Genomic DNA, 14493 nt, shown 5'->3' with positions numbered 1-14493 from the left:
CCAGGGTCTGGAGATTTGAAGAATAACTGAGCTCCTTCCTCTCCTTATTGCTGATCCACTCCATGGCTTCCTATAGCACAGTCATTATTTAAATCTTTTTCTTTATATAATATGCTGATTTTTCTTAATCTTCTTTCTTAATCTTCTTAATCTTCTTTCCACCGAACTTCAGTTTTTCTATCTTCTGTGAATTACCTAATGATAAAGAAATGAGACCACTGAAGAGGAGATACTGAATGGATGCATATAATGATGATAGATCTACAGCCCAGCAACAATTCTGAAGGTTTAAAAAATGTGGCACCGGGACAGGACTGAGGTAGAGCACATGCCTAGCACGTGGGAGGCACTGGGTTCCACCCTCAGCATCACATAAAAAATAAATATTTAAAAAAATGGCACCCATTTGCTGACTGGTGTGTTACAATTGGGGCAACACATACACTGGAAGTGAGAAAGAGGTCATCCAAGGTATTTGTTGGAAAGGACACTTGGGGGACTGAGACAAGAGCAGGTAGGGGATTAACCAAGGACCTGCTCCCCCAAGGGGAGGAGTACAGTGAGGTCTTTAATGTCATCCAGAAGGCTGGCAGGTGGGTAGGAGTGTCTGTCATCTGAGCAAAGTGTAATTTCACTATGGATGAGTTTTAAGGTGACAGTGGGTCATGCTTCTGGCAAATCAGTCTGTCTGTGCATGTTTGTGTTTATTGGTAGCCATGGAACCCTGGGGCCTGAGGTGTGAGGATGAGGAAAAGAGCCAGGACCTCATCTCTCAAGCAGCCTTGAGGTCCACTGGGAGAGATGAGCACAGAGTCAGGCCAATGTGTCATTACAAGTTATTACCTGGGAGAAACATCACCCACCGGTCCTGCAGGAATATGGCAGAGGACTCTACAGTGGCCTGCAGGGTCCAGGCAGACCTTGCCAGGTCTGCTGATGTGTGGGGGCGAGTGAAGCTGCAGGTAGATCTCCCACCAGTGCACACAGCGGGCTGTGGAGGAAGGCAGCTGGGGCACCAGGTGGCCAGAGGCAGCCAGCCAGGCTCATGCTGGGCCTGAGGAGTGGCAGCAAGATAAGTTTGCAGGGAGTGGCTGGGCCAGATGACTCAGGCCCTGGCCTGTCCTCCAAGGTTCATGCCTATGAGCACAAATCCTGGCCTGGGCTTTGGGAGTCAGTGGGGTCTAAAGGACCCTGAGGTTGCCTGCCCAAAGGTGAGGTGGAGAGGTGAAATGGATTGGCACTTCAGGTGCGAGCAGGACACTGAAGATGTGAGGTTTGAGAAGAAAGGGAAAGGGCCGCGGGCCTGGAATTTGAGAAGCCGACCTGGTTCCAGGTTGCAGGCTGTGCCACTTGCTAAGAGGCTGGGACGAGCTGGGTCACTTTCCCTGCTGCATTTCATCTCACACTGGAGGTCAGGGCTGCGGCCCTCTTAAGAGGCTTGGCAGAGGGTCACATGAGCTAAGAGGCACCACATGCCAAAGAGAGGTCCTGGCATAAGCTGGATATATTTAACTAAAGACAGAAAAAGAGATGACAAAATAAGTGGAGCAAGGATAATGAGTCAGAAGATGAGCTGCCTCAGATCGAGGCCGGCTCCTGTTTTCACTGCCATGTGCTCGGGACTTCATAGAGTGAGTGGCACATATGACACTCAGCAAATACTAGCAAGCGGGGGTCGGGGGGCAGTTTAGAAGGTGGGAGAGAATTCAAAGGTGACCATTATTCATCCAACATGACATCTGTGTCATTCTATGTGTTACTGTATGATCTTGTTCTGTCCCCATGGCTCTGGCAGAGGCTGGAATATCTAATTCACAAAACTTGAAATACAATAAAGCAACTATTGGCTTACGTGCATGGATAAGTTGATTATTAGGGTCATTTGAACCCAGACACCCTCATCTGACTGGCAAGCTAAGGAAAGGTCACCATTTCTGGTGGGATCATGGTGGTTTTTAGGAGGTTGAGGTGAGGTAGGGGAGCTCACTTACTGTTTTAGAGCTTTTAAGCACAAAGCTCAAAGTGTTTTCTTTCTTTTCTTTCTTTTTCTTTTTTTGGCACCAGAGCTTGAGCCCAGTGGTGCTTAACCACTGAGCCACATCCCCAGCTTTTTTTTTTAACATTTTATTTGGAGACAGGGTCTTGCTGGGTTGCTTAGGGCCTCACTAAGTTGATAAGAATCGCTTTGAACTCCCAATCCTCCCATTTCAGCCTCCCAAACCGCTGTAATTAGGGCGTGCACCACAGGGCCAGGCATAAAATTGCTTCTTAAGCTTGTTTTCTGACACTGGGAGGCTAATGAGGTCTATAACATTGTTCTTAAAAACAAAGTTCCCTTAGGAGTGGGCCAGTGGTGGGGTGAATGATAGTAGCCCCATGGGAAGCTCCTCCTGGGCATCTGATTATTTAACTTGAATTCCTGTTTCTCACTGTCTCTCTTTCAGGCTGAACAATCTTTGTGCCAATACTCCTTGTTGTTAACGTGTTTCTGATGCTCAGCCTCTCCATTCCTGACCCTAATCCTGACCGACTCAGGGTGCAGAGTTTAGGATCTCCCGGGGGGAACCCTGTCCATCCTCCACTCCTCCTCTAGCCTCCCTGGCCTGCCTCCTCTGAGGCCATCAGCTGGCTGGAATACAGAACCCACATTCTCCTCTGCTGCTGGCCTTAGCCTCCTTCCAGGGGTGGGCTCCTGGTCTCTGCACAGCCTCCTGTTTACGAGGAGCCCTATTGGCCAAGGCCCTCAACTCTCCCGGGTCCCACCCTCCTCTCTGCTTGAGGGATCCACAATCTCCCAGCCCCACAGCCTGAGCTGAGCCCTCAAGAGCACCAGGTATGACTCAGCATTTCCCTCCAGCTTGGGGTTGTTAAAATGTCTCTGTTTGTTTCCACTTAAGCAATTGCACCCTGCCTTTGTAATCCTGACATTTTTTTTTTTAATGGGGTGAAATATACTTACCAAAAAATTTACTATCCTGGGAGCTGGGGCTGTAGCTCAGTGCCTACCTAGCATTTGTGAGACACTGGGTTCAAGTCTCAGCACCCCATAAAATAAATAAATAAAGGTATTGTGTCCAACTACAACTAAAAAAATATATTTTTAAAAATTTACAATCCTATTTTTAACATAGAGTCAGTGATATTAAATACATCAATATTGTTGAAAACAATGATAATCTCCTAAACATTTCACCGTACACAGCTTTTGTTAGGTGACCCTAATTAGGCCCTTCAAAAGCAATATTCATCCAAAATTGAACTTTACAAGTAAAATTACTCTGAAGAGCTGATCTTCCTAGGTGCATGTGGTGGTGACAGCCCTGTCCCAGCAGCTACATCCGGAAGCCATCCCTGCCCTGGTGAATGCCCTTTGTCTACCCTGCCCCTAGCAGGTTCACCACCTGGTGTGGGGTGGCCCTGCTGTGCCTGCTTTGGCCTCTTCCCCGTGGGCCTCCCTTACCTCCTAAGCTGCCTGGTGGGATGGGACCTTGAATGGCTTGTGTAACCATCACTAGTTCTCGTCCCTTGGTATCCCTTGGAGCTTCATTCTATTGATGTAGCACCTGCAATCCCGTGACTGTCCCAAGAGCAGTTTGAAGCTGAGACTTAAAAATCCCATATTCCCATCTGCCCCTGCAGTGACCCTGGTGCTCACACGGACTTCTCTGCCTGTGCCCTGTGGTGACATGGCTTCTACGTAAGGCGTGGTGGAAACTAAGAGTGGAGATTGTAGCTCTGATGTGACCCAGCGGATGGTTTTCCAAAGACCGGCTCCCCAGCCACAGAACACCATGGGAGAAAGAAGAGGAAGTGCAGGTCTCTGGGGACACTGTCGTCTACAGGGGCTAATTGTTCTGAGTTTCCTTATCTCCAGGGTGTGTTCCAGACAGAACTGTTCCTCTGTGAGGCTCCCTCTCTAGTTATGAGCCCGGTGGTGACAAGGATAACAGCAAGTGGGCTGCCAGTTTCAGGATGTGACTGTCCTGGAAAGAGTGACTGGTGGTTTTGAGCCTGTTCATTTATCCTCTGTGGCTGGTTGCTTCAGCTAATTCACTACTTTTACTCAGTTACTTGATTCCAGAGAACAGTTCTAATTTTTAAAAGAAGTAATTTTGCCCAATTTACCCTGGGACATTAACATATTGATAAAATACAATGTCATCTGTCACTCTTTTGGAAGAATGAAAAGCATTATTCATAATAGCCCAGGGGATCAAATAGGTACACAGACAATGCAGCAAGAAATGACATAGACTATTAAGATAATCACAGTCCTTTAAAATAAAACAATAGAAATAAAAATAATATATGCGACAATAATTCTTCCAATAACTTAGGTTGCAGGACTTGGACATCTAACGTACCCATTGCACATCAAGCCCTCTCTGCAGGTTAGCAATGGTGCAGTGTTAGGATGAGGGGCTGGGGCTTTGGGGCAGTAAAGCCTTGACTAGCACTCCTGGGAAATCCCTCCCCTGCGACCCTGTGCTGAGGCAATTCCTATACTGACAAAGTTGAGTTTAGGTTTGTCAACAAACTGTGTACCCACCTTAGTTCAGGATCATTTTGTCTATGAAATTATAGAATTACATTTTAGAAAACACTTGACTGCCTATCCCATCTATCAAATCATCTGTCCTTCTGTAATACCTAAGCAAGGGATAGTCTTCCACGCAACTTCAGGCTGAGTTTTAGAACATGCTTCCTTTTATTGAACCAAAATATCTACAGCAGTTACCACAACATAGCTAGGCTACTCATAATATCACCAATATCATGGTGCTAACTCATTTCAGAATTTCAAACTTCTCTGCGCAGCAATAAATTAACTATGTACCTATGAAGAAAAAATTTTAAAATTTACTGGAAAATATTAAAAAATTAAAATATTAATCCAAGATAAAATTTAAATATTTACACATTAGTAAATGTATTAATTTAGTGTGATGCACAAATGGATACTTATTTTTAGTTCAACAGTGTAACCTTGTGTGTGTATGTGTGTTACTGAGGATTCAACTCAGGAGTGTTCTACCATTCAATTACTTCCCCAGCCTATTTTTAAATTCTTGTTTTGAGATGGGGTCTTGCTAAGTTGCTAAAGCTGGCCTAGAACATACTATCCTCATGCCTCAGTTTCCCAAGTTGCTGGGATTACAGTAGACCACACCATACCCAATTTCACAACATAATTCTTAATTAATATGCAATTAAAAAATAAGTGTGCCACGTTCAAAATGAGAAGCCAGTAACAGGACGCTTGATCCACTATGAAGATAATGACTATAAATGAGCATTTCTTAGGATATATTACTATTTTAAGTCACTATCAGAAATCATGGTGCACACAGGAAGAAAAGATTCTTGGAAAGAATGACCATGTGACTTGGGCTGGGAGGAAGAGGGGAAGATGAACGCATGAGTTCATTTTGCATTACTTTAACATGATACATGAGATGGGCTAACTTTATAAGGAAAAGAACAATTTCACTGATACTTTTCGTGACTGGAAATCCAAACAGCTGGCACAGGCTCTGGCTGGGCCCTGTTGGCTGTATCACCATCTCTCTGGGGCTCACCCACACTCCCAGCAGATGAACTCTTGAGGGACAAGTAAGAGCCACACCATAGCAATGACTGAGTGGGAGAGGAGCACAGAGCAGGGCCTTCCAAAACTAAGTTCCCGTAGCCTGTGGGTGCACACATGTTGATGTCTTTAATCCTGTGGGAACATACAAATGCACACTGTGCCCTGCACTTTATACATTTCAAGCCATGTCAATATTCCCTTCCTTCTAGAGATGATGTGTCTCCATCTGCAGGATAGGGAAGCCCACCCTGTCATGACATGGCGGAACATTGATCGGTAGCTTCCTGATGCCCTGCCCGCCATGACCAGCTCTCACTGGGCAGCTGGGCTGACTTGTGCAGCTGATACATTCTGGTGGTGGTTATGCACATTGCTTCGTCCCAGGGCCCCTCTGGCCTGTGGAGGTGAGCTGAGATGGTCTTTGAAAGCCTGCAGCTGGCCTTCTCCTTTTCTCCAGCTGGGCCTGACCTGCACATGGGTCTGTCACCTTATTTCTGCAGTTGACAAAGAAAGAATACACAATCTGCTTTGCAGGCCCCACCAAGCCTCTCTCTGCAAGTACTCGGGTCTTAGAAGAGCTATAATGGCATCAGATGGAAATGGTCCATCCTGAAACAGGATCCATAAACAGTATGTTAATTTTCCCACTAGAGAGAAAAGGCCTATCACAGACATTAACTATTATTATTATTTTGGGAGGGAGGGGTATCCGGGGCACTTAGGGGCACTCAGGGACACTCGACCACTGAGCCAGATCCCAGCCCTATTTTTGTATTTTATTTAGAGTCAGGGTCTCACTGAGTTGCTTAGTGCCTTGCTAAGTTGCCAAGGCTGCCTTTTTTTTTTTTTTTTTTAAGAAGGGTTTGTATTAATTTTCTTTCTTTTTTTATTTTTATTTTTTAATATTTATTTTTTAGTTTTCGGCGGACACAACATCTTTGTTTGTATGTGGTGCTGAGGATCGAACCCGGGCCGCATGCATGCCAGGCGAGCACGCTACTGCTTGAGCCACATCCCCAGCCCCCAAGGCTGCCTTTGAACTCACAATCCTCCTGCCTCAGCCTCCCAAACCACTGGGATTACAGGCATGTGCTACCACGTCAGGCTGGATATTAACCATTAAAAAAAAAAAAAAAAACCTGCAGAAAAGCCAAGCTACAGACTATAGACTAGAATCCCTGCTGTGTGACCCAGTAGGTGGGCCACATGAGGAGTGTCTAAGGCAGAGCACCAGGGGCCTGACTCTGGGTGACAGTACTCTGGGTATTTGGAAATATACATTTTGTCTGTAGTTTCTTTCATTTTCCAAATTTTCTAAAACTATACATATAAATCATATTTTTTTAAAAAAACTGTCAAATCAGCATCAACAAATAACTAATGATGTAGCCTTCTCTGTCACATTATTTGTGTGATTCTCTTGTGTATCCTAATACTCCAAAGAGGTCAAGGCATGTAGTAGGTACTTAAATTAATGATTGATTAAAAAAGCAAAAAAAAAAAAAAGAAGTTTCTATTTTTTAACTTCTTTATTCAATACTTCAACATTTTCTTTTAAACTGAAATATTCAAAATCACTTTCACTAGAAGTATTAACAAATTGAATTTTAAGTAGACAGACTTCCACATACTTAGATTAAAAATAAATCCCGCTATACTTAAGACCTGGGTTGATAATCTTTTCCAATTCGTCTGTAATTCATATGTTGCATTTTCTTAGATTGAGAGATTCACTAAGAATGATTTTTTTTTTTTTTTTTTTTTGTGGTGCTGGGGATTGAACCCAGGGCTTTGTGCACTTGAGTTAGGCACTCTACCAACTGAGCTACATCCCCAGGCCAAGAATGAGCTTTAAGCTGGGTGTAGTGGCATACATCTGTAATCCTAATGGCTCAGGAGGCTGAGACAGGAGGATCAGGAGTTCAAAGCCAGCCTCAGCAATGGTGAGACACTAAGCAACTCAGTGAGATCCTGTCTCTAAATGAAACACAATATATGGCTGGGGATGTAGCTCAGTGGTCAAGTGCCCCTGAGTACAATCCCTGGTACAAAAAAAAAAAAAAAAAAAGAATAACCTTTTGCAAGATTTCTTTAATTGAATGAGTTAGTTTGAACATGGAGATATATATTAGACATATGTATATATATGTATATATATATATATATATATGTGTGTGTGTGTGTGTGTGTGTGTGTGTGTGTGTATGTATATGGTCCTACCATTGCTGTCACATACATGTAGATATGTACACCTATACATACACACACACACACACACACACACACACACACACACACACACATATATATATATATATATATACATATATTATAGCAAAGGTGGGACCCATTCTAAGGCAAGAAGAAATTAAATCCATCTTATAAAGAATGTACGAATTGCTTCTATCTCAACATTTTATCCACAACAAAGCCTCAGTGGACACAGAGGAATCTCAGAAGTTAGCTTTCTTTGTTTACAGACTTGATTGGCAAATTATAGAACACATTGGGGAAAAGGATTCTCGGAAGGGCCAGGTCCCCAAGATACCCAGGGTTACTGAAAGGAGAAGTCTGCTCCACCCAGAGCCAGACTTCAGCAGGAGAGACAAGTTCCAGCTCTCACAAGGAAAATGTAGGCGGACTTTGGGTCAGAGGAGGGCAAGGCAGCTTTCAGAGCAGCAGCCCTTGGGTCTCCATGTGATGGCCACAGGGACAGCAGGGGAGGCGCGTGCAGATGAGGCAGCTTTTCAAGGAGAAAATCAGCATGGTATGTGTTTCACATCCAAGGGCACAGTCTCCTGGCTATGGTTGTGGATTCCTCCTTGTCAAGGCAACTTGCTCTGCCTATGTGGAAAGAGATGGTCTTGCCTAAATGTGCTGGGATATAAAACTGTAATGACAACAACAACAAAAACTTAAAAAGGCATCCTGAGACATCAAAGCCATTTAATGTACTGTAGGCAGATGGCATGTAAGAACAATAAAGGGGCTGGGGTAAGAGGCTCAGTGGTAGAGCACTTATCTAGCATGTGTGAGGCACTGGGTTTGATTCTCAGCACTGCATATAAATAAACAAAATAAAGGTCCATTGATATCTGAAAAACATTAAAAAAAGAACGATAATATTCTTGATTGTGTTTATTCTCATATAATTTGAAAAAAAAAAAAAACCTACAGAATTAGACTTGAGGTTATGATGGTTGCCCTAGTACTGAAGCAGGCAGCAATCTTTATTATTTTCAGCTAATGTAATGAAGCTAATCTTTTTTTTTTTTTTTTGTACCAGACATTGAACTCAGGAGCACTCAACCACTGAACCATATTCCCAGCCTTACCTTGTATTTTATTTAGAGACAGGGTCTCACTGAGTTCTTAGTACCTTGTTTTTGCTGAGGCTGGATCTAAACTCACAATCCTCCTGTCTCAGCCTCCAGAGCCACTGGGATTGCAGGCATGCGCCACCATACCCAGCTAATGAAGCTAATTTTAAAAGTTGGAAATAATATTTAAGTAATTGTAGTGAGTTTATTATTGAAAGTATTTAAGCAATGAATGATGATTAAATAAGTTCAGTTTCTTTTTGCATTTGAACATACAAGAGAAAGTTTAGCCAGAAGCTGTGGTGTACTTCTGTAATCCCAGAGGCTCAGGAGGCTGAGACAGGAGGATTTGGAGTTCAAAGCCAGCCTCAGCAACATCAAGGTTTCAAGAAAGTCAGTGAGATCCTGTCTCTAAATAAAATACAAAATAGGGCTGGGGATGTGGTTCAGTGGTTGAGTTCCTCTGAGTTCATTCCCCAGTACCCCACCCCCCAAAAGGAACTTTAACTGGGAAACTGAGCCCCAAACCCTGTAAACTTAGTCTAGTGGGATGCTGTGCTTGTTTGCTTTTATTGGGGTCTCACAAACCTGCATATCATACTTCCCCATGGCTAAATGATTTATTTTTAATTTATTCATGATCAAGGTCAATGGTAATAAACATATGATATAAGCTGTATATAAGGGTCTGTAAAAGTGAGCGAGATAAGCAGGATATTACATTTAAAAGAAACAGTAAATAGATTTACTTAATTACATGATAATGTCACATACAAAAAGTGAGAAAGCCAAGGCAGGAAAAGACCATGTTCCAAGATCGTGTAGTTAATAACTATAAGAATCTGGGGGCGTAGCTGTATCATGGCTGTGTGCCCAGACAGCTTCTAAGTATCGCCCAGTCTTGGAGCAAATCCTTCTATGTGGTTAAATTCCAGCATCCAGCATCCCCTGGTTGTCATGCGAAGGTCGGAGGCAGAACTGCTGGGATATGCTCTTCAGACCAAGGGGCAGCGCTTGCCTTGGATGGTGTCACCTGCTGACACAGGTGACCAGCTCCTCCAGACTTCAGGCAGGAAGTGGTCTCTGACGGGGCAAAAGGATGTGGGAAATGAGCCCACAGACATGTCCAGGGACAATATCCCAGGGGCCTATGAAGGGGACAGAAAGCCAAGATCTGGGTGACTAGAAGAACCCAGAGGAGATAAGAGTCAGGAGCCAAATGGGCAAGGAGAAGAGCAGACCCAGGTGTGAGAGGCAGGGCAGAGGACCCACAGGGCCCAGCCAACCAAGAATGCCCTGGGGTCCCCATGGCCTCGTCTTGAGCTGGATTTAAGAGATCCAGTGTGTGCATGAGGCTTCCTGCTCCATGCTGGGCTCCTGAAGGCAGATTCATAGAGCTTACGATGTCGTCTTCAGTCCATGTAAAGTTTCCTTGTTCAGTGGACATAGCCTTCCTGATGCTTTTGCCCAGGCATGAGAGGAAAAAACAAACACAGCAACAAACCTAACTGCAGTCTTAGAGATGATGAGCCAAGTGGCAAATCAGCAGAAGAGAGGGTCCTCAGGGGAGTGTGTGGACTGGCCAGTGTTCTGTTCACCAACCAGGGACGATCCCCAGCTCCTCTGTGCCTCTGTGTAAGATGCGCTTTCACTTCCTCACAGAGACTGAGTCACTGAGTAGGGCACGGTGGTCATGGAGGGTCACAGGGAAAGCGTTGCAGCTATCAGGGTGAGAGATGGTGGCACCTATTCCAGGCAGCAACAAAGTGGGCGGATAATAGTGATCCCCCTGGATCTGGAAATAGTTGCAGATGGAGCCAGCTGATTTTGCAGAACAGTCTAATATTGGGTCAAAGTCAAGGTTTTCTGGTTGAGCGACTGGTGAAGAGTGCCCCCTAGTGGGGGTGGACAGCTGCACCAAGGGTCTGGTGGACAGCTTTGGGAGGTGAGGTCACAGAAGCCTCAGGAGCTGAGTGGACATCTGTGGTGCATTTCAGATGGGACAGCTGTTTGCACACTAATATTCAAGACTGACCCGTGAAATTGAGGGTTAAGAGCCGAGAGGCTTAACCTAGAGTCAGGCTAGCAGGAGGCCCGGTGTAACCCCAGCACCATGAATGAATGAATGAGTAAAGTCAAGAGCTGCATACTGAGCTGCTGTAAACCCTGAGAGTTTGCAAACATGAAGATCCAGCTATGGTGGAACCCAGAGAAGGTCACGGATATCAAGTGACGAGCTGATCAGGAAGAGGGAGGGGTCCTGAGAGCAGTGGACAAAGCAAGCAGAGGAGCTGGAGGTGGTGGTGGTCACGCCTGTGATCCCAGCTTCTCAGAGGCAGAGGCAGGAGGGTGGCAAGTGCCAGGCCAGCCTGGGCAACTGGTGAGGCCCTGTCTAAAATCAATAGGGCTGGGGTGTGGGCTGGGGATGTGGCTCAAGCGGTAGTGCGCTCAGTGCGTGGCATGCGTGCGGCCTGGGTTCGGTCCTCAGCACCACATACAAACATAGATGTTGTGTCTGCCGAAAACTAAAAAATAAATATTAAAATTCTCTCTGTTTCTCTCTTTAAAAAAAAAAGGGCTGGGGTGGAGCTCAGAGGTAGAGCACCTGCCTTGCATGAGTGAGGCCCAGGTTCAACCCCCACTACAACAAGCAAATGCACAAACCAACTCATAAATGAAGCAGAGGACTAAGGGCCACTGAAGGAAGGGATGGTCTCCACCAGGGAAGGAGTTCACTGCGGGTGGGAAGCCCACGGAGGCAGCACAGCTGAACCTTGATGGTGTGCTTCACCTCTCGTTTACAGGGAATGAAAACCAGGCTTTTGGTAAACTGGAACAACTCCAGCAGAGAGGTGGCCACTGCTGGCCAGGAGAGGGTGAGTTGGAAACCTGCAGCACCTCCCAGCATGGGGAAGGACACAGCTCAAGTGAGGGACTAGCTGAGACCCATGCACACCACTCCTTCAGGGTACAGACGAAGGGTAGGTGGGGGTGTTAGTGGCCTAAGCCTGCACGTGCTCCCATGGGGACCCCAGGCTTCTGATCAAATAGATCACTTGCTGAAGGTACAGAGAGACAAGGCCATGCTGAGGTTTGAAAACAGAACACATTTGCAATCCTCACTGAGGAGACGGAGGAGTGACTGGGTCAAAGCGTGGAATCATTGATCTGCAGATCCAAAAGTGGTCAAATAAAAGGAGCATGGGACTGTGCATTTGAACCTCCCAAGAGCAGCACATGCAAACCTAAAACAAAACAAAAAATCCCTGAAGGTCCAAACACCAACGGTCATTGCACCCTGTGCTTTTCATACATGTTTTCTGCACTCCCTGCCCCCAGACGATGCAAACCCCAAATGTGTCTGTGGTCACCGAGTTTCAGCTGCTCGGATTCCAGACCCTTCAGGAGTGGCAGACCCTGCTCTTCACCATTTTCCTACTCATCTGCCTCCTGACCCTCACCGGGAACATCGTCATCATCGCAGTGGTGAGCCAGGACCAGCGCCTGCACTCCCCCATGTACACGTTCCTCCAGCACCTCTCTTTTCTGGAGATCTGGTACACGTCCACCATCGTGCCCCTTCTCCTGGCCAACCTAGCCTCCTGGGGCTGGGCCATCTCCTTCTCCGCCTGTATGGCTCAGCTTTACTTCTTTGTGTTCTCTGTGGCTACTGAGTGTTTCCACCTGGCCATCTGCAGTCCACTGTACTACCCCTTCCTCATGAGCCCTGACACCTGCAGGCACCTGGTGGCCCTCTGCTGGTTGACAGGGGTGGGCACAGGCTTTCTGCCATTCATGATGATTTCCCAGCTGGACTTCTGTGGGCCCCACCAGATCAACCACTTCTTCTGTGACCTCCCACCGCTCATGCAACTCTCTTGCTCCAGTGCCCACGTCACCGAGATGGCCATCTTTGTCCTGTCGGTCACAGTGCTGTGCGTCTGCTTTCTCCTGACCCTCATGTCCTATGTCTTCATTGTGTTCTCCATGTTGAGGATCCCTTCAGCTTCTGGATGGACGAAGACCTTCTCCACCTGTGGGTCTCACCTGGCTGTTGTCACCATCTACTATGGGACCATGATCTCCATGTACGTGCGCCCCAGTGCCCACCTGTCACCCGAAATCAACAAGATCATCTCTGTCTTCTACACTGTGGTCACACCACTGATGAACCCAGTCATCTACAGCTTGAGGAACAAAGACTTCAAGGAGCCTGTTAGAAAAGTCATCATAAGGCAGTGCGGCCACTGGTCCCTGAAGGATTCCCTTGCATTTGCACAGCCTATGGACAGGCATTTCTAACCTCTTACACACTGTTGGGAAACTGGCCTTGCACACCTCAAACCTGATGTGTGACAGCTGTGGCAAGAATGAATGAAAAAGGAAACCAAGACTTTGGAATTGTGTTTTGTCCTGCATTATCTCCTAGTGATAAGAGAACAAATAAGGATTTTTTTTTTTTTTTTGGGGGGGGTGTAGGGATTGAACCCAGAGCCTTATGCATGTGAGGCAAGCGCTCTACAACTGAGCTATATCCCCAGGCCCAGAGCAAATAAGGAGTTTTGAAGTGCCAAACATTTGCCTTGGATAAGTTAGACTTTTAGTATTTTCTGCTTAATGAAGTTTCAGGGAAGGAAGGAAGGGGTGAAGGGAGAGGAAGATCAGAGTGCTCTCTGCTATAATGGGCCTGGGGTCAGGCCCCCAGCACAACACAAATCCCCTCCACTCAGCCAGGATTTAGGAGATCTCTGCCACTCCCCCCACCCTCCACCCCCACAGGTTCCATTTGTTAATTCCACAAATACTTTTAATCCCCTGAAGTAAGAGGTCTCCTGCTGCAGTCTGCAGTGCCTGGAGATACAAGATATAGAAAAGGTGAGGAAGATTGGCCTCAATGAAGCCTAATTCCAGAAGGCAAGAGGGCTTGAGCCCTATAGAGAATAAGGATGTGCTTCTGTTTCTCTAGATCACTGTGGGACAGAGAGTAGGCTGGGTGTGAAGGCAGACCAGCAAGGCCTGCATCAGCAGGGGGTTGGGGAAGCTCTGCCCACCTAGTGCTTAACCTTCACTGCTGGGAGGAGGAGAGCAGAAGTGGACAGAGAAGTCCAGGCTGAGATGGTGGCATGCAGGACAGAAGAGGGAGGCAGAGTGACTGGGGAGGTGGACAGAGGTCAGCCTGGAGAGGGGTAGAGCCTTGTTCCTGTGGATCATTAGTAGTCCTGTAGAGGTTTTGGATTTTGCACTAAGAGAAATGATTGATTATTGGAGGGCACTAAATATAGAATTGAAGATGAATTTTGCATTTACAACTATTTAAAGACTATTTAAAGAAAAGACAGAGAAAGAACTGTTGGGGTCAATGCAGCAGCTCATGGGGTAGAGGAAGTTGGTTTGAGTTTAGATTTGATAATGAAATTCATGAAAGCAGGTCCCTTCAGGAAAGTGCAACCAAAAAAATCAAGAGAGCAAAGACAGAGGAATGGAAAGGAATGGAAAATACAAAAAGGTGGGAGGAGGAACCCCATGTGGTAGGAGATGCCAGGAGGAGGCTGAGCTAGCTGCAAAGCTGGTGGCTCAGGGGCA

The 14493-nt window shown here is 46.0% G+C and overlaps 1 protein-coding gene across 1 annotated transcript; it reads left to right on the top strand.

Annotated features, from left to right (window-relative positions):
- Positions 1 to 12252: 12252 nt before the first annotated feature.
- LOC143400316 (olfactory receptor 11L1-like) lies at positions 12253 to 13212 on the top strand. The gene has a single exon (XM_076857595.2). The coding sequence runs from the start codon at positions 12253 to 12255 to the stop codon at positions 13210 to 13212; it is 960 nt and encodes a 319-aa protein (XP_076713710.2).
- The last annotated feature ends 1281 nt before the right edge of the window (positions 13213 to 14493 follow it).

The sequence above is a fragment of the Callospermophilus lateralis genome, chromosome 5 (genome assembly GCF_048772815.1).
Source record: "Callospermophilus lateralis isolate mCalLat2 chromosome 5, mCalLat2.hap1, whole genome shotgun sequence".
Taxonomy (NCBI): domain Eukaryota; kingdom Metazoa; phylum Chordata; class Mammalia; order Rodentia; family Sciuridae; genus Callospermophilus; species Callospermophilus lateralis.
Note: the sequence above shows the minus strand (reverse complement) of the source record. Positions and strands in the feature narration are given on the sequence as shown.